Source organism: Malurus melanocephalus, unplaced genomic scaffold (assembly GCF_030028575.1).
Source record: "Malurus melanocephalus ecotype Western Australia unplaced genomic scaffold, MMel_1.1 scaffold_100, whole genome shotgun sequence".
NCBI classification, from domain to species: domain Eukaryota; kingdom Metazoa; phylum Chordata; class Aves; order Passeriformes; family Maluridae; genus Malurus; species Malurus melanocephalus.
Window position 1 is genome coordinate 2,144,441 of NW_026623332.1, and position 22,027 is coordinate 2,166,467.

General features: G+C 40.8%; 2 protein-coding genes across 3 annotated transcripts in view; both read right to left on the bottom strand.

The window, feature by feature from the left end:
- Positions 1–210: 210 nt before the first annotated feature.
- Positions 211–3,117, bottom strand: CALHM6 (calcium homeostasis modulator family member 6). The gene is made up of 2 exons (XM_057368996.1): positions 2,450–3,117; positions 211–690 (listed from the first exon to the last, which is right to left on the bottom strand). The coding sequence occupies exons 1-2, from the start codon at positions 2,981–2,983 to the stop codon at positions 274–276; spliced, it is 951 nt and encodes a 316-aa protein (XP_057224979.1). The 5' UTR covers positions 2,984–3,117; the 3' UTR covers positions 211–273.
- A 9,355-nt stretch (positions 3,118–12,472) lies between these two features.
- Positions 12,473–22,027, bottom strand: part of DSE (dermatan sulfate epimerase) — a 34,129-nt gene continuing 24,574 nt past the window's right edge. For both annotated transcript variants that reach the window (XM_057368993.1, XM_057368994.1), the window contains exons 5-7: positions 18,467–18,706; positions 17,249–17,456; positions 12,473–15,510 (exon numbers count right to left, since the gene is read on the bottom strand). In XM_057368993.1, coding sequence (XP_057224976.1) covers positions 13,746–15,510; positions 17,249–17,456; positions 18,467–18,706 — 2,213 coding nt within the window. In that variant the 3' untranslated portion in view covers positions 12,473–13,745. The remainder of the gene's footprint in view (positions 15,511–17,248; positions 17,457–18,466; positions 18,707–22,027) is intronic.

The following is a 22,027-nucleotide window of genomic DNA, read 5'->3' on the forward strand; positions in this document are numbered from 1 at the left end:
GTTTGTAATAATTTGACATAGTATGTGCCGACATCTTTGTACATGCGGATTATTTCACACATAACTCTTCTCAATGGACAGCAACACAAGAAAACTACCATTTAAATGTACTTAAGCAAAAGTATTAAAATGTATTTAAAAGCAAATCTGCTGAGGGTTACAATTATCAGCTTTGACAYTCAATTTGCATAGATTTCAGTAAAAGCAGTGAATAAGACCCTTCTTACATCAGCAGGGTTAAAAGACTGCCAGCATTGCAAAGGATTTGTTCCATTATAACCCCGAAATGCTTGTGTGTGCTTCATCCACAAATGCTAAAACATTGAGATCCTGACCTTCTTCCTGGAATTTGGAGCAGTTGCCTCTGTTTGTGCCCACATACTTGTGTATCATGCTGTAATACTGCTCCTGTGGGTTGAAGGTGTACAAGAACGAAATCTTCCACCAGTCTTCATTGCTGGGAGTATGAAATGGTGCTGGGTCAGTGGCTTCAAAAAAGCAAYTTGTATTTATTTCTGCCAGCTTTGTTGCATGATCTTTGGCTTTGCTCTCAAAGAGTTCCTGTTCTTTTGCTGAGTAAATTTTCCAGAACTTGAGCTGAAGATGGCTGACTGGGGARCAGCAGCGGCTGACACATGTTGAAATCAGTGCCACAGTCATGATGCTGGCTATCAGGAACCATCCTATCAGCTGGGAAGAAAGATGCATATGTTAATGGTGTTTTTGCATGGCCAGATGTGGGAGTATAGAAAAAAACATTGAAGAAATATGAAATATGRGAGCTTCTGCACCCCTGAGCTGATCTTGTTGGATTAAGGATGAAAACCAAGAAAAGAGAAAGTGGAGAGGTTATTTAATCAGTTATATCCAGCTTTCTTAACTTTCAAGGCAATATACTGACCATCAGTTTCAGCAGTTGTGGTCAGATTTATGGTGCAGAGGGTACAGAATCACCCTGTCTGCCTTGTGCTGCGAATCAGAGCACCTACTGCTCTGTTCTCATGGAACATAGATTCTCTCCCTGATGTCTAAGCCTGCAAAACCATCTAGCTTTTGCACAGCACTGAGGAAAAGTTGTGTCCTGTATGTTTTGTAGGCAGGACACAGGTCTGGATATTGAATATGGGAGTTCATTCTTGTTTTATACCTGATTTACATCCCTAGACAAATCTGAGAGGTCCCATCAAAACCAGATGTCCTGGCAGATGCTGGTCCCTCCTTTTCCCAGGGGTACTTAGGTGGAAGTTCCAGGCAGAGGTCCTGCTACATGGTCTTTTACCTTGGGATGACTTTTTTCAAATGAAAAAGTATTCAATGCTAAGGCAAAAGGAGTTTGTGTTCTTTTTGGTTCTTAATTTTCTTGGAAGTAGATTGGATATTAAAAAATACTGGTCAGTAATAAAAATGCACTCATGCCTTTTTTATTTTTGTTTGACTGGATGTTTCTTTTATATTCCACTGCAATATCAGTAATAGTCAGTCTTCCTTGGTTTTGCTCTTTTCTTATCCCATGTGAATTCGGTGGCTTAGAGTTTGCCCCTTTCCAGCCTTTTTTTTGGAGAAGCAGCATGCTAAGCATTTAACAAATATAAAGACTTCCTTGTTTTAATAAGCATTTGTTCTAAATGGGAACTTACAAAAATCCAAGTAATTATAAACTCTTRTAAACTTAACTCCCTTAACCAACCCTTAATGTTTCCTGAGAAAATTTTGGGAAACCTGATTTTCCTACAGGAGTTAAGACAAGATCCACACAAATGTAGAAACAAAAYTGAAGTGCTGCCAAAATTTGGAGTTTTTATTTCACTCCAAACAAGAAAAAGTCCGCACTAGTATTATTGTTTTGATCATGCAGCTTGCCTTCAGCATGAGAAACTTTAACAAGACAGATGATACATATTTTAACTGTTCTTCTGGAATACAAGTGTGAAATTATTATGAGRTTCAAGCACTGAGATTTACAGTCAAACAAGCTGTCCTTATTTTCTTCTCTTTCCAGATGTCTCMTTGCAACAACTGTGCTGCAAGGAGACATCACTTTCCCGTCTGTTAGTGTTGTCACTTCCCCTCAACTAATGTCTATTTACAGAAGTTTGAGGTATTTAGAGGCGTAAAAGTGGGGAAAGAGAAGAACTCACACCACTTCTTTTAAGAGAGAAGAAAACTTGGAAAGTCCCATTCTCTAGGCTGGTTCCCTGCCCAGCTTTGAATGAGGTTTTGTAAATGACAGCGCCAAACCATTACCATGCAAATGTGCCAAACCAGAGAGTAGCTTATCTATACACCTACTGATTTTCTGTTACTGTCTTGTCACTAATGAATTTTTGCTATCTGTGTGTTTTTGGTACATGATAATATATGATATAAGAGAGAAGAACAGCAGGCACCACTACATATTGARCAGCCAGGGCTGAAGGCCATAGTGAGGAGAAGAGCAGCGAGGCTTTACCTGGGACTGTGCATGAAGGCTGAGCCGTTCACTCRATATCTGTGCTGACAATTTCTCATCACAAGGTGTTTTCAGCAGCTGGGTTTGGCACTCAGGTCCTTTGTCTTTGCAGAAGAAATCCTTTATCAGGCTGTTCCCACTGGCCGCACACTCGTAGAAGTTGGCTCCGAGCAGGGCCACCGCTATCCAGGTGAGGGGGGCCACCAAGGCTCTGGCTGTCACCTGCACCAGCACCTGGCTGTAGCGGGCACAGGTTCCCCGGGGGCTGCACTGGAGACGCTTCTCTGGAGAGCAGCTCCCTGTCAGCAGGCGCCACGTCCTGGCGTTCACCATGTAGCCCAGCAGCAAGAGGATGAAGGCAGGCACYAGGAGGAAGGAAGAGCCATACAGCATGTTCCCAGAGTTGCAGGGACACTTGAACACCACGGAGGAGAAGATTTGCTCGCTGGCAGCCGTCAGCAGGGACACGATGCTGTAGCCCAGAATGGTCTGGTGGCGGATGCAGAAATCCAGTGCCTTACGTAGCCTSTCCATTTTCTGCCTCCCCTTCCTTTGAGGAAAGCCAAATCTCTGTCAGAAAAGGCAAAAAGAGAGAGTGTCCTGCAGCTCCCACGGCTGCAGAGCTTTCAGTTTCTGTTGCTGGTGATGCAGTGAGGCACAGAAACAGCCCTTTGAAGAGGAACTGAAAGGGCATGTGCCCACTGGAGTCAAGCAGRGTGAAACGGGAAACTCACTGCAGTTACCAATGGCAAAACCATGAAGATTTTTTTTATAGAAATAATTTGTGTTTGTCCACACATTCTGTAACTAGCAATGGCTTAAATCTCATCATCTKTTCACTGAAACTTTTCAGTGAGGCAGTTGATTCCAAGTGTAAATAAAATGYGAGAAAATCATCCACAATTGTATGCAGATTTTTATCCTGCCTTATTTTTAGCAATACAATACGACTTTTTGTCTCATGAAAGAAAATTCAACTATAATAATATCAATTTGTTAAGATAATCAGTCAATCTTTTTTAAATAGTTATGTTGAAATGATACAACTCTTATTTTTTTTTAGTTTTAAGTAACATTTAGTCATGGATTTGTTTGCCTTTGCCATCGGGAAGGGCAGTGGAACCTTGTTTGTTTAATCTTTAAACCACTGAGGCTTTTTTGGTCTTGCTGGACAAGACCTGATAAGCTCCAATAAACAAAAAGAGTATTTTGAGGTTTGAGATTTTAAAATTCACAATTCCCATGTCAGCTCTTTGGGCAGCTGAAGGATGGTAAGGAAGCTCCAGAGCAGGCAGTGGTGGTTCAGGTGGCTGATGGACTCACACCAGAAGTGCCRTGCTCTGTGCYGAGCTGCTGCTGCTGCTGCAGAGGAAAACGTGCTGCTAAATGGAATGCTGGCCTTGGTCTGGAGAACACTKTGTTTTTATGGAGCAGTATGATACCATGACATAGCAAAAAGGGTGTAAAACCAGGAAGAATGGATCAGACTGAAGGTTAGTCCAGCCACATCGTAGTTACAGCCAATAGCTGAAGGATATCATGGACAGGGAAAGAAAGTTTGGCAATACACTCAGACCCTGGGAATTTGCATTTCAGGGATTTCTTATGTATCTAACCCTTGTTGTTTTAACCCATGCAGACTTACTGACATCCAAAAATTGTATAGCAAGTGTTGAAGTGCATGGCAAGAATTGAATGAAGCTTAACCTTCATTCAAACCTGACACTGTCCCATTTGATGCCCCCCAAGATCTGGAAGTGAAAGAGTAAAAAAAGAGTGCCTCTATCAACTCATGATCTTGAACACCTTCCCCACAGCCTTCTCTTTCCCAGGCTGAGGAGACCCTAATATAGTTCATGAGACTCATCTCATGAATACCTTTGTACACTTTGTTTATCCATGTTGCCACCTGAACTGTTGTCTAGGATTCAGATATCATTTTTCATGAAGGCAAGTAATAAATATATCAGATTTTCAGTGCATTAAAGATGCAACTGAATGACAGTGTTACATAGGCATACTGACATTTGTTTTCTATTTCCTTGAAATAATTTCTAAATTTTTTAAAAAATCATCCATGAATCTGTATTTTAGGAAGCTATGCATTATAATAAGAAACCCCTTTAGTTCCTAAGGGGTAATCTCAGCAAGCTCAGAATCTATTAGTGTATGTATGAAGGTGGGATTTGGTTTCACTTTGAACACCACTTCTTATTTACTGATTCAGAAATGCCATTTTGCCTTCTGGCCAGGCAGCCTAAGAAAGTATCTCTCCAGCTCTTTAAAGCAGAGGTTCATTTTTAAATATTGAGAATAACTTTGCATTATTGGCAAATATTGYTACCTTGATTTTTACTTAGAGGCAGATAGAGACTGTGATTAGCCCACTTTAAAAGCAGAATTCACCATTTCACTTTCTCAGCAGAAAAAGTCTTAGCAGATGCCCCATCCCTGGAAGTGTTCCAGGACGGGTTGGATGGGGTTTTGTGGAAAGTGTCACATGGAAACTGTCCCTGCCCATGACTGGATGATCTCTAAGGATCCTTCCAGCCCAAAGCTTTTTGATGATTCTGTGATTCTGTGTCAGCATGGCAGAAAGATTCAAGGTGAAATTGCTGCAAATACACATCCTGACGAAGACAGGGACATGAGCTGCCTCCAAGAACCACTGGTTCAACAAGAGAGCCAAAGGAGCAGAGGCAGCTCTCTGGAACGGATTACGACCACACAGGGGAAAGCACAGAGCCAAGAAACCCTGCTACTTCTCTTTCTGAGCCTAATTTTAGCAGTGTTTTATTTATCTATAATAAAATACAATTTCAGGAACAAGCTTCCTGGGAAAAGGGAGCGGAGCTCTGCATGAAAAAGGATTAACTCTCCTCCAAGAAAACATGTTTCCAGTAAATAATCACAGAGAGTGGCGGGCAAGGGAAGAGAGACCACCCCGGTTGGGAAAGGGGGGAGCAGGGGTGGCCAGGGAGAAACCAGCTGGTGGCATTTTTGGGAGCTGGGGGCAGACCAGGGGGCTCCTGGGTGTGAGRAGCTGTGGGATCAGGGAGTTACAGAGCCCTCTGTTCACACAGAGCTCTCTCCTCCCAGGGCAGCTCTTTCTTGCCCTCTAAGTTAACACTTGTCTGGCCACAACAGCTGCAAAGCATTATATGGAAAGTATTCAGAAAAACAGTTTTCTGTAAAAGGACCCAGAATTCCAATTTAATGGCTGTTTTTACATTGATTTGCATTAAATTTCATGTATTCCAAGGGGGATGGGAACAATGTTAGAATTTAAAAGATGGACATTTTTAGAACAAAATGCATCTTTTTGTTTCGAAATAGTCTTCATTAAAATGAAGGGGTCAGCTGAAAACAAATGGACTTGTTTARTACTTTATTTTCTCTTCGACATTTTAATTTCTATCCTTTAATTTGCAGATGAATGATCCTCAAACATTTTCTATGTGGAAAARGCTGCAGCCTGAACTAATTCTGTGGTTCAATAAAGCGCATAACACTGGTCATAAATGCAGTGTGTGTAAGTGTTGTGTGTGTGCACTAGGGGGCTTTACCAGTACATATTGTGCAGATCTTGTCCTAGTTACATTGATAAGTCCTTACAGTAGGTTTGTTGTTGGTTATTTTTTTGTGGGGTTTTCTTTTGGTTTTTTTTTTTTTTTGTTTTTTTTTTCTGGAATGTTTTCTAATTGTTCAGAAAAGCAAAAGACTGGTTTTGTTTTCCTATAAGTCATTCTCCTAGCTCCTACATCCAAGCCCATCCTGTCCCAAATTCCTCTTATTAGTTTTATGAAGCTCAACTCCCTCTTCACACTAACACTCTAATATCTTGCACATTCATGGATGCAGTGGAAAAAAGCACCTCTGCATCCGTTTTCTGTTTATAAGAATTGGACTTGCTTCTTCAACTGAAAGATCTGTGGGCTGTATTTCTCCAGTTCAGAAAGACACGTGGATAATAAGTCTTTTTATTCTAGGAAAATTCTTGTAATCCTTTTGTCTTGTTCCAGGTGAAATTAATGTTTAACGTTTTGGAGGTCTGTCCACAAACAGATCTGCACCTCCCTCCAGGTGGACTGACCTCCCCCAGAGGCTCAGTGCCTCTGTTTGTGAAACTGAGGAAGTTTCTGACTTTATGGTTGAACCAGCCTTCTTACAAGTTTGGGAAGCGTCACATGGCTCAGTGGCACCACATAAATCATTAAYAGTACTAATGCTAAGTAGAGCAGCAGCCTGAGAAGTAGCATTGTGCCCGGGCCTGCACGGCTTACAAGCATTTGTGTACATTATACTGCTATTTTAAGGCATTACATTTATTAGCAGTTTTTGGCTGAAAATGAATTTTAGTGGGTAGGAAGGAAACAGGTCTGGAAAACCAAGCGTGGCTCTGAAGGAGGCTCTGACGGGTGCGCTCTGGTACAGAGACACATAAATCATGGCACTAATTTTTCCTTTGCCATAATTTACTGCTGCTATTTTACCACTATGGGTCCCCTACATGTCTCATTTCTGCATGGGGACAATCCTGTGACCCAGTCCAAATGTCCCACAGCAACCAGCTGTATGAGGGTTTTATTGTTCAATCTACAACCTGAGTGAGCCATAAATAAATCTGTGTGATTCTTTAATGCTGACTATGGATTAAGTRATAAATATTTGCTGAGCTTATATTTGCTCATAAATATATATTTGCTTATAAAAATATATGATAGAAGCATACRATTAGAAAGGTAGAAGTTGTCATGTTTTATGATGAAATCAAGTAGCCTTGGTGAGAGAGATTATATTTAAGACAAACCAGGTAAATCACCTTGTGTAGTTAACTAGTCAGTTCTGAGAAAGAAAAGCTCAGTCTTTTTCATTTACTATGGAAAATTAAATACCATGAAGTTACTTTGCAAATTTAAGTGCACTGAACCCCCAATATTTCTATACTCTTATTTTAGATGTTTTGTATTCCATTTGTCCTTGCTTTCTTTGGGTTACACAATCACACGTCTCTGCCTTGGAATTGCTGAATAGCTGGGAGTTCATGGAGTCATAGAATCATAGAATGGCCTTGGTTGGAAGAGACTCAAAAAATCACTGGGTTCCAACCTTCCCTGCCATGTGCAGGGAATCTTCCACTGACCAGGGTACTCAGGGCTCCATCCAGTCTGGTCTTAAACACACCCAGGGATGGGGCAAAAYCTCTAAGGGCAACCTGTTCCAGAGCCTCACCACCCTCACAGTAAAGAATTTCTTGTTGATATAGAATCTAAATTTGCCTTCTTTCATCTTAAGACCATTTCCCCTTGTCCTATCAGACAGATTTGATCTGTTGCTCTCCATGTGTGTGTATGTGTGTGTCCTAAAGGCGTCTGATCACGTGCTCCAAAAAATGCTCTTTCCTTTTATATTCAATTAATCCTCTTCCTCTTTTTAAACTTGAACAAATTWAGTATTTCTTTAGTTCATGGTAGTACACCACAGTCTCCAGTTTCCCGTCCTGGGTTCCTTTGGTGCCAAAATTTTGTTGCTTATAGATTTTTTTTTCCTAACAGTAGTGCAGCCCAAGATTTGAGACCCTATCCTTTTCAAAGCTGTCAAAGAACTGAAAAGTTTCTGGCTTCTGATCCTCAACCTCCCTTGCTCATRTATTTTTCTAATCAATCTAATCCTTACCTACAGAATACCCAAGCTGTTTCAGCTTACCACAAATTATACAAGCTATGTCAGGCTCTATGGTAACTACGTCTGGCTTGTATTAAAGGYTGAACTCTATTACACTCAACAGCASTTGTGTGTGCACTTTCCATTTTTTTTAATGGGAAGATATGATTCAAAAGGAAAGAATGATATATGGCACACAAGAAGAAAATATTCCCAGTTGCGTATATTTTATGTTAGCAGTAACTTTCCAAGTCTCTTAGTCTGCCCTCATTTATTCTGTAATGTTCAAAWACTCCATCATCATTGTCATTTTATTTGCATGCATTTGCAGCTGTATTTTATAGTATTATTGGACATCTATATTCCTCTAGCTTACACAAAAGCAGAGTTCTTTAAGAGCCCTCCCAGTAACTCTGGTCCTCTGCCCATTTTCCCATGGCTACCAACCTGCAGTAGAGTACACCAGAGGAAACTCCATGACAACCTTAATTAGTGAAAGAATAAAATTACTTTGCGTGATCAAAATAAGGGTTATGCCATAAAAAAAAAGCACAAGCATGAGTAAAGTGAATATAGTTCTAGACTACAATTAATAGCAAAGATCTACTATAACTACTTTTCCATCTTTACTAGATCATGGAGCAATTTGGCCTTCCTTAACATGTCCCAAAGATTTCAAAAGATTTCAGCTCCTCATCCCAAGGATAGTCCTGTTCCTTAAGGATAAAAAGAAATGCATATGCTGATCATGTATTCCCCTTTCCCACAGGGTGAATTCATCTAGCTTACTTTCACAGCAGTGTGGCAGTGTAGGAAGTTTCYGTGCCCCAATCCTCCTCAAATTTTCTTCGCTGGCATTTCCTGTAGGCACATCCAATGGACTCGCCTTTCCTGGCAGTCCTCACCTCCTGTGTTACAGTTTTAATGAATAAAAGTGGGCAACCAGGGGTTTTGTACTCATGATTTTAGAATCATTCCACCTCCCTGAAGAATGCCTTCCAGCTAGGGGTAGGTACAMAGCTAGACACAATATGGAATGTTTGGTGAAAAAAATGTTAGTATTTTGGAGACAGTCATAAATTCATATATACTTTTGTTGTGGATTATTATTCATGGTAACACAGCCCTGGGGCTTAGACTGGGACAGTTTTCCTCTTGCTTGTCCCAGGATCAGTCAGGAGTAGAACCAATAAAATCACTTAAGGTTTTGGGTGCAAGTCAAATGGAAAAAAACATCAAAATAGCATGCTAAATACCTTATACAATAATGTGTTTCAAATGCTAGCAATTGTTTTCTGCATCCTAAACATCATCAAAACTGCTATGGATGTTGCTTTCCTTTATCAGCCTGAAGAACCTGGCAGGAAAGGTAGCATCTGGAAAGGGAAAATACTACATGTGCATTTAGCTAAAGGAATGCACTTATATATTGTGTAGTTTGGTTCAGCTCTCCTACCTGCCTGAAGCAGGTAATAGTTTTGTTCCTTTCTTGAGAGGGTCCAGGACTCTTTTTTTGAAGTGCTTTGACATTATTTGTTTCAAAGCTGAACTTGTTTGGAGGACACTCTCCATTACTGATGCCAGGACAGACATATCCAGCACTGGATTGCTGCTTCTGCTGCAGAGAGCTCCTGGAGGCAGCTGCCAAGAAAGGACAGAAAATGACACCTTGGCTGCATTAACTCAGTCTGACTTACCTGCCTGGAGTTACCCTTCTGATTTTAACAGACTAGCCAGAGCAAAGGGATTAAAGTTAGACAAAAGTATGTTTGATCCCCACTCAGCCTTTTGCAGACCAAATAAATGTGAATGTAATGTCCCGGTGCAGAAATACAGCTATTTTCCAGACTCTATACACTTTCAAACTCTAAGAAAAAGCTTTTCATCAGTGGAAAATACATAGGCCAGCAGAAGAAYGTGATGTATTTCAGACATATAGTTCTTCAGAATAAGCTTTGATCTTACAAGTTTCATGAAATGAAGTAAAGTGCTCCTTTCCYTTTGCTTCCTTCAGTCACAATGATGCATATAACATAGGTAGCCATTTCTTAGGACTCAAAAAACCATAAAAAAAAAATCTAAGAACCAGATTCCACTTCCACTCTCAAACATATACACCACTACCTGTGGGCTGAATTGCCATTCTCTTTGTTCAGAATACAGTGAATTAACTTTGAAGTAAATTAGACTGCAGCCCTGAAATGAAGCATGCATGACTGAGCAGCAACTATTGAAGAGAAATCGAGTGAAGTCAGCAGGGTCTCACATGAATACAGGAACCCATCCACATATACCCAGTTCTTGAACAGCCACTTTTTCCTATGGCCAGARATGAAGAAAATTAGCATTTTCAGAAATGAAAAATAAGCAGAGTAAGAATGGGAGCAGAACAATGAGCCAGAAACACCTCAGTGTTGTTACTCCATTTAAAATAGGGAGTGAAAAATAACTTTGCTGCTGGGTACCATATGGTGACATTTCCAAAATTGTTCAATATTCCCAGTCTGGATGAACCAGGTGCTCAGTGTCTCTACCACAGACACAGAGCTCACCAAGGCTGCTTCTCTCATGCAGTTTGGGCAAAGGATGCAAAGGTGAGGAGAGCATCCTCTCCTGCACAAGCAAGTGTTGAGGAACATCATCTTCTCCAGCTCTGCCACGAGGCAGTAGTGCTGTCAGGCTGATCCCAYTTACCTGCTCTTCCACACTGCACTTCCTAGTGAAGCAAAGGCAGCTGGGATTTTCGAGTGTATGCTGCCATCCGAGGCCTTGAACAGTTTCCTTACTGTGACACAGACACTTCTACCCAACACCCCATTGCCCATGCCACATTACTGATAGAACCATCTGTTCTTCTGTTTGTTTCAAAATCCATTAAAAAGTTACAATCCTTGGTAAGAAATGAGAGACAAGAATGGAAAAAAAAAGAGTGGAAACAAAACTTACATAACCACTGGAGAAGGACTTTTTAAAGGCTCTTGCCTGGAAAAGAATAAGTAAGGATTCTTTTCATATCTAAAAGACAGTCAGCACAATTAAGGCTTAATTTGCTTCTTTGGTTGCCCAATCTGAATCAATGTTACATCTGTGGAAGTGAAGTTCAGAGCAGCGAGTAATGACAGTCATACACACATAAATCCTTAACAGATGGAAACCAAGCACAAGCTGGAAAACCCCTGGAAGCACACTTCATGCTGCAATGGGTCTGTTCTCTCATTCAGGAGGTCAGGCGGCTGCATTTCATTTCCCTTCACTGCATCATTGCACACACCCCATTCATTGGAACGCTGCTCTGCTTTAAAAGCTGCTTTGAGACCTGGCTGTGAGCACGGGCAGCTCTTGGAGCCACCTCTTTGAAAGCTGGAACTGCACAGAGAAATGCAGTGCAAAGGAGAGCCAACGTGCAAAACTGTACCTTAATTTCTAATCCCTGCAGTTTCATTTGAGAACTGCACAAATCCCATGTGAGAATTTAGATGCCACACTACAAAGCAGACAAAGAAWTGCAGGTATTTCTCAAGTCTTCTAGACTTCTGTAGGCTGGCTTTCTATATAGCTGGTTGTTCGAAGCAATAGCAAATTGACAGAGGGTAAATGTGCATAGACATGAAATATACGCTTTTTTTTTTTTGGCATTTCATGACTAAGAATAGTATCAACTAATATTGAAAAAAACAGTGTCTTTAAAATTGAACATGAGCGAACAGCTATTTTTGCATGTCTTTACGTCATCACAGTGCAAAGGCAGAAATCAAGAGATTTCCAGTTATCCACAGCCTGTCACAGTTTAATTGCTTTCAGCAGGCACCACTACCAACAGGGAGCTGTAGGGGTGATACTCCCCAGGCTCTGCTCCCTTTGCGTTAAGAAACAAAGTGAGTGAGTTGAAATAGACAATCAACTACTCCAGGTGCCCTTTGCATTAGGGAAAAGGGGAAGGTRTACCTTGAAGGTGTTCACACGTCTTAGGTGGGCTGAGTTACTTTTCAAAGGCTCTCATAATCCAGTGACTATGGATCAGAAATTACCTGGATACCTAAATCTTTGCTCAGATTAAATGTAACAAATATTGAATAAATCCAGGCACTGGAAACTGCAGCAGAGCTTATTTATGGGAATACAGAGTTCAGAACTGGCTCAGTAGCTGGAACATAAGGAAAATATTCTGACCCATTCACACAATATGTCTAGACAAGGAAAGCTCATCACATTTCAACATACAGACTTGCTGAAGGTTTAACAAGAATAATGGCGATAGCACACATCTACTAAATGGTGTAAAGAAGAGGAGGCAAAGGTTTGTGTTTGAACCAAGTGCTGATGAACTTAATTACTGTAATTATCAGGAAAAAAATTAAATAAAAGAAAAACAAGTGTTCTATAATTATTATGCTTTTATTTAGCAAATGAAGAATTGTTTTTCTGTAAAGACATACAGATATGCCCCAATTCCATAGAGCTTCCATTCTCTCAAATAGCTATGAATTTTTGAAATTAGTTTAATGAACAGAGGGGAATATATGTGGAGATGTCAAACCKATTTTTGTCATAAACCACATGATTCCATTTACCACTAATCCCCAAATAATTGACCTGGGGCCACCAAGAGCTTGCAGAACCCTTGCTGGTGTTTTATAGAGAACGAGCTGTTCACAAAATTTTAACTGTCCTCTTTCTAGCCATGTGAACAGACAAGAGACATTAAATACTTCCTTAACACATATTTTTCCACACTGGCAGTTGCTGAGGTTACCACAGGATTGCTTTGGTTCTTTGTATTTTTAAAATTACATATGGAAGGGCAGTGATCGAGGACATTATTTCCCTATTAAGACATGCTTGAAGCTATAGAAAACTTTTGTGAAACCCTGCCTTGTAAAATGGAGATCAGACCCTACAGCATTYAGCCTTCTACAGCCTACACTTGGCTAAATTATAAGTTTTTTTTTCCTGAGAATTGCGTTGTGTTCTACATCAATTTAACCCCATATTTGCCTTCTACTACTGCCTACCTGTGATGTGCCTCTCACTTGGCAAGCAATGACATGATTGTCGTTTCCCCACTATGCCAGAGTGCAAAGTGTGAAAGAGATGACATGATAAAAGGGTCTGCAATAATGATATAGAGTGTTGAGACATATTGAGACATTCTTTGGTTTGGCAAAGGGAAATGAAGTCTGCTCCTAAGATCTGCCTCATATACATGTCCTCATCTTAAGAGAATGTCCAGAGACATCCCTAGCAGCCTGAAATTAAAACTCACTACATGCAAACCAAATTGTGCATTAAAAAGACCTTAGAAACAAGCCTATTAAGAGGGCTCTTCTCACTGAAAAATTAATTACAACTTTACATTACTGAACTCTGATGAACAAAGCATAACATTCCCTCAGATGTGAGGCCCAACTCCAAACACAAAAGAGGAGTACTTACTGAGTTTTCTGAGATATTCATTGCTTGCCCTATTCTTTAATCCCTTCTGGTCTGAAAACAATCTTTTCCCAGCTGTTTTTGGAATGTTTCAGAAAAGAAAAAAAAAAAAAAAAAAGAGATAAACTTTGGCCCTATTAGGGTTAATGCTTTTGCATAGACATATATGACCATAAACTGGTCAACTAGTAGAGGTCTTCTGCTAACATTGTGACTGAGAACAGGAAGAATACAGCCACAATAATATACAGCTATCTACTAAAAGTATTGCATACAGACATCTTTGGCCATGCAGTCTCCTGGCCTTCTGAAAATAGGTGAGCTGCATTGCTAACATGACAAAAAAAATAGCAATGTTGAGAATCAGAAAGAGTCGGGTATAAGAAGCTGATATTGATGGGGCACTACTTCGAGCAGTCGTCACCATCTGTGCCAGCCCTGATCGGCCTTTGATTGACACCCCAGTTTTGTGCTTCACATAAGTGATATCTGCAAAATCCAGGAGATCTTTCATTTCCTCATCTTCGTCTACAGGCAACTCTTTTTGTGCTTGAGTCTGTGCCTTTTGTCGCACTTTTCTTTCATTCACCTCAATTTGTGCAAAAATGTCAGGAACGGCATCAACAAACTTGTAGCCTTTGGCTACCTTTCTGTTTTTCTTCGCTCTGGCACGCTGCTGCTGCTGTTGCCTCTGTGAGATTGCAAATATCCTGTCAATGGCCTCCTCAGTCTGTCTCTTATCTGAAAACCTCAGCAGGCGCTCAGCAGTCTTCCTAAAGCTGGCCGTGTTGCGTACACGAGACAGGATCTGCTTCTCAAGCTGCTGGAAGACAGGCTTAAAATGTTGCAGGTTCCTCTCCACGATCCCTACGTAGTCCTTGACTTCTGGCACTGTGGCGCTCCTAATGGCAGAGGCTCTGTCAAAGACGATTTTCTGGCGGTCTGCRACAACCTGTGCAAAGACAGAGCGGGAGCCGTCCTCGACGGGCCACAGGTACACGGCGTAGGCGTGCTCGCCAGTGGTCACAAAAACGTCCAGCTGCGGAGAATCTCCATGGACGGTGAAGCTCTGCACGTCCACGGAGGGCCCRATGAAAAGGTAAATGGCCCTGGTGACGGGGCGCCGCAGCAGGGTCGTTACATTCACGTAGTTGGTCCCGTTGTAGGGGTAGCCACGGGGGTACATCCTCGAGACGATGGTGGCTTTCTCGCTGCGGCCGGTGTCATCCATCCAGAACATCTTATAGATCCCATCACGGTGCCGAATAAAAGCCCCGTGGATGTCATCRACAGCCGTTTCTTCAAAAGGCACGTCCACATTGTGGAAGAAACTGGTCGCTGCCTCCAGAGGGCTGTCATCCTCTAGGTGGATTTGGTCCACTAGTAAGAGAAGCTGGGGATGGAGAAGGATGAGGTTTCGTTGCAATTTTCTCAGCTTCAGTTTAGGATTGTAGGCACCCACTCCTTCTCCCCTGATAAAAACCACCCCGCTTCTCTCTGTGGCGGCAACCACTCGTCCCTGACAGTCGCCAGCCAAGTCATGTTTATATTTAAGCCACTTTGAGGAACAGTCTTCTGTAATCTGCCCTTCCCATGGGGAGAAGCAGGTCTTAGACACAGCAGGAGAAAACATCAACACATTATTAAAAAAAGTATATTTTGGCCCATACAAGGCTTCTGTTATGAAAGGTACGCCATTGGGAGCGAAAGTAAAGGAGTTCTGGTCTGGGTGTTCATGGCCAGCATTAAAGTTCCTCCACCCCTTGATCCACTCTTTGTACTTGTTCTTATGAACAATATCATATATTGCACGTCCTCCCAGCTTTCCCGACTTGAAGGAAAGGAAAGGCCTGTTRATTTCAGCTGGCAAAGCACTTCCATAGGTCACCACGCCCCAGTCCTCAAAATAATGCAGCTTAGGAACCCCATAGTCTGGTGGAGGTACAGAGCSCAAACTTGCATCATACCTGTCAAAAAAAAGATGAGAAAAATGGGGTTAAAAATCACTTGATTGATTCCATTAGCAACACCTGTAGAAAACTCAAAAAACAATTCAGTATTTACATCAAGAAGCAAACAAACAATATAAAGCCTACAGTTATGCTTCCTAATAATAAACTTGTAATTAGTATTCATCATGCTAATCCCTATAAAAACTTGTTGTGCACTTCTTACAGAATAATTAGCTGAAAGTATCTGCTGTGTTTAAAGCAAGCAGTCTTCCTGCAGTTCAAAAATCAGAGTACCACTTACTTCAAACTAGCCATGTTTTGTCTTATATTTTTGTAAAATGACTACTGACTGCAACATGGGTCTTTAAAAAAAAGGCAGATTAGCACCAGGCTTACACACTGTCTATTCTGCACTAGACATCAGCATTTCAGCCTATTTACTGACTACTTAACAAAGAGAAGCAGAGTATCTGTTTCCCCAAAATTATGATTACAGAAGCCCACAGTCTTCAAACAGAATAGGTGAAAAATTAAAAATAAATGAAAAGGCATTCTAAAGGACAAATGTTTATTATTTATAKCAGTTAATGCATGTTGGTTTCTTTCTCTAAACTAGGCTGAAAAAAAATTTCGTGGTTTTTCTTGTATAAATTTTAAGATATAAGACATTTTGTTTTAAAAGAAGCCCAAATTCCMGAAGGGGTCACAATGCTTACAATTTTATCTGTGGTAGTTAAACCCATAAAAATCCAAAACAAAACAGAACAACCAAGGAAAACAAAACCTTCTGGAATTGTTTTTAAGAAATCAAAATAAACAAAAGCATCATTAAGCCTGGTAATATTTTTTAGATGGTTCCGGAATCAGATTTATTCTCTACAGMGAACCAGGAGCTTCTGGCAGGCCCTAGACAGTCCCAGGATCTCCATAAAGACACAGGAGAAAAAGATGATGGGATGAGGCTGTAGAGGAGAGATTTTGTATTTTGCAACTAACAAGGTAAGTGCTGTTTGGAGCCTAACAAACATGCACTCTAATGTGCACATCMTAAATGCAAACCAACAGATAATCAAATTAGATTTTTCTTGAAAGACAGATAAATATAGCTACACTGACTCCTTGAAAATATACTTGGTATCTCCACAAACTAAGGAAATTCATATGTGGATCTACAGCTTCTTGAGTCTTTTAATTTCTTATTTTTAGAAGATTGCAATAGAACTTAGCATAGCTGTAAACTGCATGAGAAAACATCCATCTAGCATGGCATTTTTTCCAAGCATTACTTGCAAATTACTGTGCAAATCCAGTTAATAGTAGTCTTACCACTCGGATTACTTTAGCTTTTAAAAGAAAGTTTATACTATTTCACAGAAATTTTAAAAGCAAACTATGCTTTAAATATTAGTCTAATTAATTATAAAAGAACACAACAGATTAAACCATACTAGAATAGACCAAATTAAACAAAGACTACATACAGGCAAATGTTCAGTTCCTTTAGAATGTCCTATATTCTGTGAAAGCAACAGATAGTGGAAAGAAACCATAAAAGCAGATGTAGGATGAGACCAAGGTGTTTCCTGTAGCAACCTGTTCTGTGCATCTGTGCTAAGTGAGTACCTCGTGACCTTGGGTGGCACATGGACAGCCTCATTTCAGCTTCTACAGTGCAAAATCTAAAGATAATGAATTATCACCAACAGCAAACAGCTGCCAGGTTCCTTTTGAGCCCACTCATCCCCCTTCATACCAGAGAAATTCGGTGTGGAGGGTGCACCACCTCTGCCCTTTGGATGGTGTGCCAGGGCCCTCCACCACTCTGTTCCTTCTGATCTGCTCTGCCAGCCAGTTCCCACTGCCATTGCGCATGACAAATTTGTCCAGAAACACCAGCTGACTCTCCGGCCCGTAGAACCAGTTATAGTTGGAATCCGCAATGGCCACGGTTCTCTGGAACCCTTGGGAAAAAGTGGAAAGGAATGTTAGGGARAACAAATAAGCACACAAAAATTCTTTTGAAGAGCGTGAAGGTGAAGCCAAGCGGTGCAAACAGAAGCAGCCTTTTCAGATGTTTACAGACCTGCTTGTAAATGAGTCGTAAATAGGTTACACAGGAGCTGTTTCCTTCTGCTGCAGCAAACTTGAATATTCAGCTTTCTTCTTTGGCTTTGGGCTACAGACAGCTAAAGTACTACAGACAGCCAAAGTACTACACAAAATGTGAGATGCAATGTCCCACCCACTTCCTCTCCTCCCTCAAATCTGGCAGAGGTAACTTTCCCTTACAGCTTTCACTTTTCTTACATGAATCTGTACTCTCCAAAGTAATAAACCAGAGGTGCCCCCAAGGAAGAGAAAAATCAGCTTCACCTTGAAACYGTCAGTGTGAGCTCATTTTGCTCTTAGGAACCTCTCCCCAAAGGATACCTGAAGTCTCACATGGAGTCACCACATGTGTGCCTGTACTGGCATGCCAAAGCTGCGTTCAGCCCCCTTACATATATAGATAGATCTGGGGTTCCAAAAGAGTTATCTAAGTATTTTTAACCAGGAATTCRAACAGCATAAGTTCCTAAAGAAGTGTCCTGCAAATAAGCAGCACAAGGGGTAACAGCCRTAAACTGAAAGAGGGTACACCTAGTTTAGATATAAGGAAGAGGTTCTTTCCTGTGGGGCTGGTGGAACCCTTGTGCAGGTCACCCAGACAAGKTGTGGGTGCCTCACTGYTGGCAGTGTTCAAGGCCAGGTTGGATGGSGCTTTGRGCAGCATGGGCTAGTGGAAGATGTYCCTCATTAATAAGCAGCGATAAACAAGGATGTTTTGATGACAGAYGARGGYAAAATYCAAGGAAATKGTTATTTTTAAAAACTTAAGTAGAGASTTATTTTAAGATGGCCTATTTCAAGTATGAAATTTATTGCTGCTTCAAAAATAAAAGATTCGTCTTCGTTCACCCAAAGRACCTACCTGGCAGGACAGTCCTGTACATAAATGCAAAGTGCTGCTTGAGCCAGGGGTGGCTGAAGTGATTGATGTCAAAGTGCCTTTGGACAAGGAACATGTACTGAAACAGYGATCTGGTTGTGTAGCTGCCATAAGCCACCCCTTCATAGAGGGAGCCGTCTGTGACCTCCTGCAGCAGGACAACTGACTTCTCCATGATTGCCAACACTTGCTTGGTCCACAAGTAAGCTTCCTGAAGGTAGCCTGAAAGAAAAAGACATTGGCATAACTAATTACAGCACAACAGCTCAGAGATGCCATCTGTACTCCCACGGTGAGACCCTTCACAGCAAGGAATCTGCAATCCAGGGGTCTACAAWACAACCTACTGCTGCAGCTTCTCCGTGCTTCCAGGGTGAAAAATAAAGTACTGTATTTAAACACAGCAAAAGAAGGTCACATGAGCAGGGGAAAAATCTATGAAACACCTTTCCCAATAATGTGGGACTTACACTTTACAAGTTAAAATGAAAATTTCCTTAATGCATTCAGGACGTGCAAAAAGGGAAGGGCCAAACTAAGGCTATTGCATTTCAAATTAAAGCTGTATGAAAACAAAGTGATGGCCCCACTAGAGGGCTCCAATAATGCAACAATTCTGATCAGGATCACCAGCATGGTAAGGAGATCCACTGAAACTGAAAAAGTAAAAAAGTTCACATTTGAGCTGCAGTTGACTGATATTCTACTAACTCATGTTCTATTTTAAGACCTGGTCTGTTCTACTTATATTTTCAGTTTGTTGTACAACCTAAAGAGTTATCCAAATAAAAGCTATTTTGGCAGAGCTTTGCATGGTTAATTCTAAAAGYAGAATCCTCAATTCCAGAATAAAATTAATCTTCCAAGTAGATAAATTCTCAGCCTCCAAATATGAAAGCCCTAGGCAGTTTCAGTTTTTCTAACRAAAAGCATTTCAGAGATTTTGCTATTTTGATCTGCTCTACACAAATCAGGACCTGGGAAAAKGTCACGAGAAACCTTCTCTATGCCAATCTGCCTTCACTAAACACAAGCATGAGGCTCTCAGCACTGCATTTTTGTATKGCAGAAGTCAGCACATGGAACCTAGCAGAGGAAAGGCCATGTGTCTTCTCTTATTTTCTTTTGGGTTGAGTAGCAAGAGAGGTAGCACTGASCAGAGATCAACTGCCTTGTGCTTCCACACGGCAACTCAGGGTTCTCTCAGCTCAAAGTGTGCGGACACTGATTTAACCAGACATAATAGCAAAGCTCAGCTGGCACACATCACACCCCACTATGTGGTGAAGCAGTGCCTGCTGAATGAACACATATGTCAGGCTAAGGGAGAAGCAGCTACATTCAATCCTGCTACTCAGAGTGTTTCATACTGTATTTATGCTCAGCAGAGTGATGAGTAATTCAGGCATCCTACTAGTCAAGGCTGCCAAACTCTGCTCAGTTAGCAGAGAGGAAAAAAAAMCAGCACTGTCGAAGCAAAACAGACAAACTGAATCTAGCATGGTATTTCAAATGCCTGGCTGAAGAGAAAACTGTGATGGGGAAGGGCTGAGCAACAGGMCAGTGGTACTACTTATTGCCACTTTACTCACAGCTATTATGACACTCGTGCATTACTCTGATGGAGTTGGCAGCACAGTGGTGTGCCAGAATAAAACCCTTAACGTTTCTACTTTTGTTTTCCCTTGTGACATAAAAGCCACAAAAGCTAGTTTTTGCCTGCTGCAAGCATGCTATTTGCCATGGCTTAGCACTGTGCATTTACCACTGCAATGCGTTAATGTTCTGTTTACTTAGTGTATATCTGTGCTGTATTGTAGTACACTAGAAGAATAATAATACATCGAAATGAAAAGAGTAAAAGGCAACATTCTTCAGGCTACATAACAAATCAGAACAAATCTCACCTAAAATTAGCAGTTTATAAACCAGGTATCTGTATCTATATCAAGGCCTTACTCAAGTTACTATTTTGAATAGCTGAGTGTCTAAGTGTCAAGTCATCCCTACATGTATGGGCCTAGAATTMATTTCAATTAGTCTCATTTTTCATTCCTATGGCAACATTTAAATGCTTTTAAATTGRCTACTTAACCTCTATAAGTTTTAATAGCTGAATTGTGTTGAACTTATTAGTTGGAATTTAAACCTTCTGTGAGAAAAGTCCACACTGGGAAACATAATTTGTGATTGCTATGTATCTGATACAGAAGCATAATATGTTCATCCCTTTTCTCCCTTTTTTTTCTTTTTTTTCTCTTTCAGATTATGTCTTTCATATTGAAGTTATAGGTCTTAATTTTTTTTTTTTTATTTTAGACCAATAGAAAAAGTTCATTTAAGTTGCAATTTTTTAAAAAATAAAGTTGCTCTATATTGAAACAACGGAATTTTAATTTAGATATACACAGTCCATTTTGATGTATTTTAATTTGAAATATTACTATGATTTTCAAATTGCTCATGAATTTCCTACTTTTTTTGCCTTCCAAACACCATCACTTTAGTGAAAAAAATATTGCCCAGCTTTGTGATGTTACTATTGCTTGTCCAACGAAGAGCAGAATCATCTTGCAAACTTCCAGCCTTCTGCACCAATAAAGGCYTAGGGAAGGATGGAATCACACGAAATTTAGCAAGACCCACTGAATAAACATGGCCTGAATCTCAAATTTGTGGAAGGCAAGACAGGAGGATAGGGAATAACTTCCACACAAGCTCTAGATGTTTTTCAGCATATACACATCAGTCACTGTGTTTGTTTTGACAGGCACTTAGCAAAAAATGACCCTCCAAACAGAGTAGGTGCCAGAGTTYTTTGTCACTCTTCTTTGGGCACTTGAAAGCTCCAGTGATGTGCGGATGAGCCTGTGCTTGGCAGAGCTCAGCAGCTTGGCAACACCATCAGCATCCAGAAACTAGATTTTCCTTGATTTGCAGCATGTAAGCAGTTCCATTGGGAATCATGTTTTCAAAATACTTCTAGCACGTAAAAATTAATCACCTGATGAAATACTGATTCGTTCTTATAAAAGCAGGAACTGGCTCCATGCCTTCCATCTCTCAGTTGAAGGGGTTTAAAGTCAGGATTGCTTACCTGCTTTCTCTCTCTAACTCTGTGACTTGAATTCTCCAGAGGGAGAGGAACACACCCCGAATAGAGCAGACAAAAGCTACTGGCCAGGGCTCTAATCTTGGAAATGGGAGGGATGGTTTTATGTGCTCAAAGCAAAGAAGAGGATACCTGGCACAGATATTGGTTATGGGGTGCAATACAGAGTTCAGAGGGRAAAAAAAACTACAGCCTTGCTCATCTCCATAGACAAGGCTGCTGGGAAGAAAGGTCTTAAGGTGTGGCATTTGAGTGGATAAAGACACACTTTTGCACCTCTCCCAGAAGACAGCACAGAAGTCTAGGATGAAATTCCAAATTATGCTGTTGTCTGGCTCCCAACTCAGAGTGCTGGGTGATTCTGACCACTGACTTTCACAACACTTTGTGTAAGGAGACCRATTGCATCGTTCATCATTGATAATCTACTC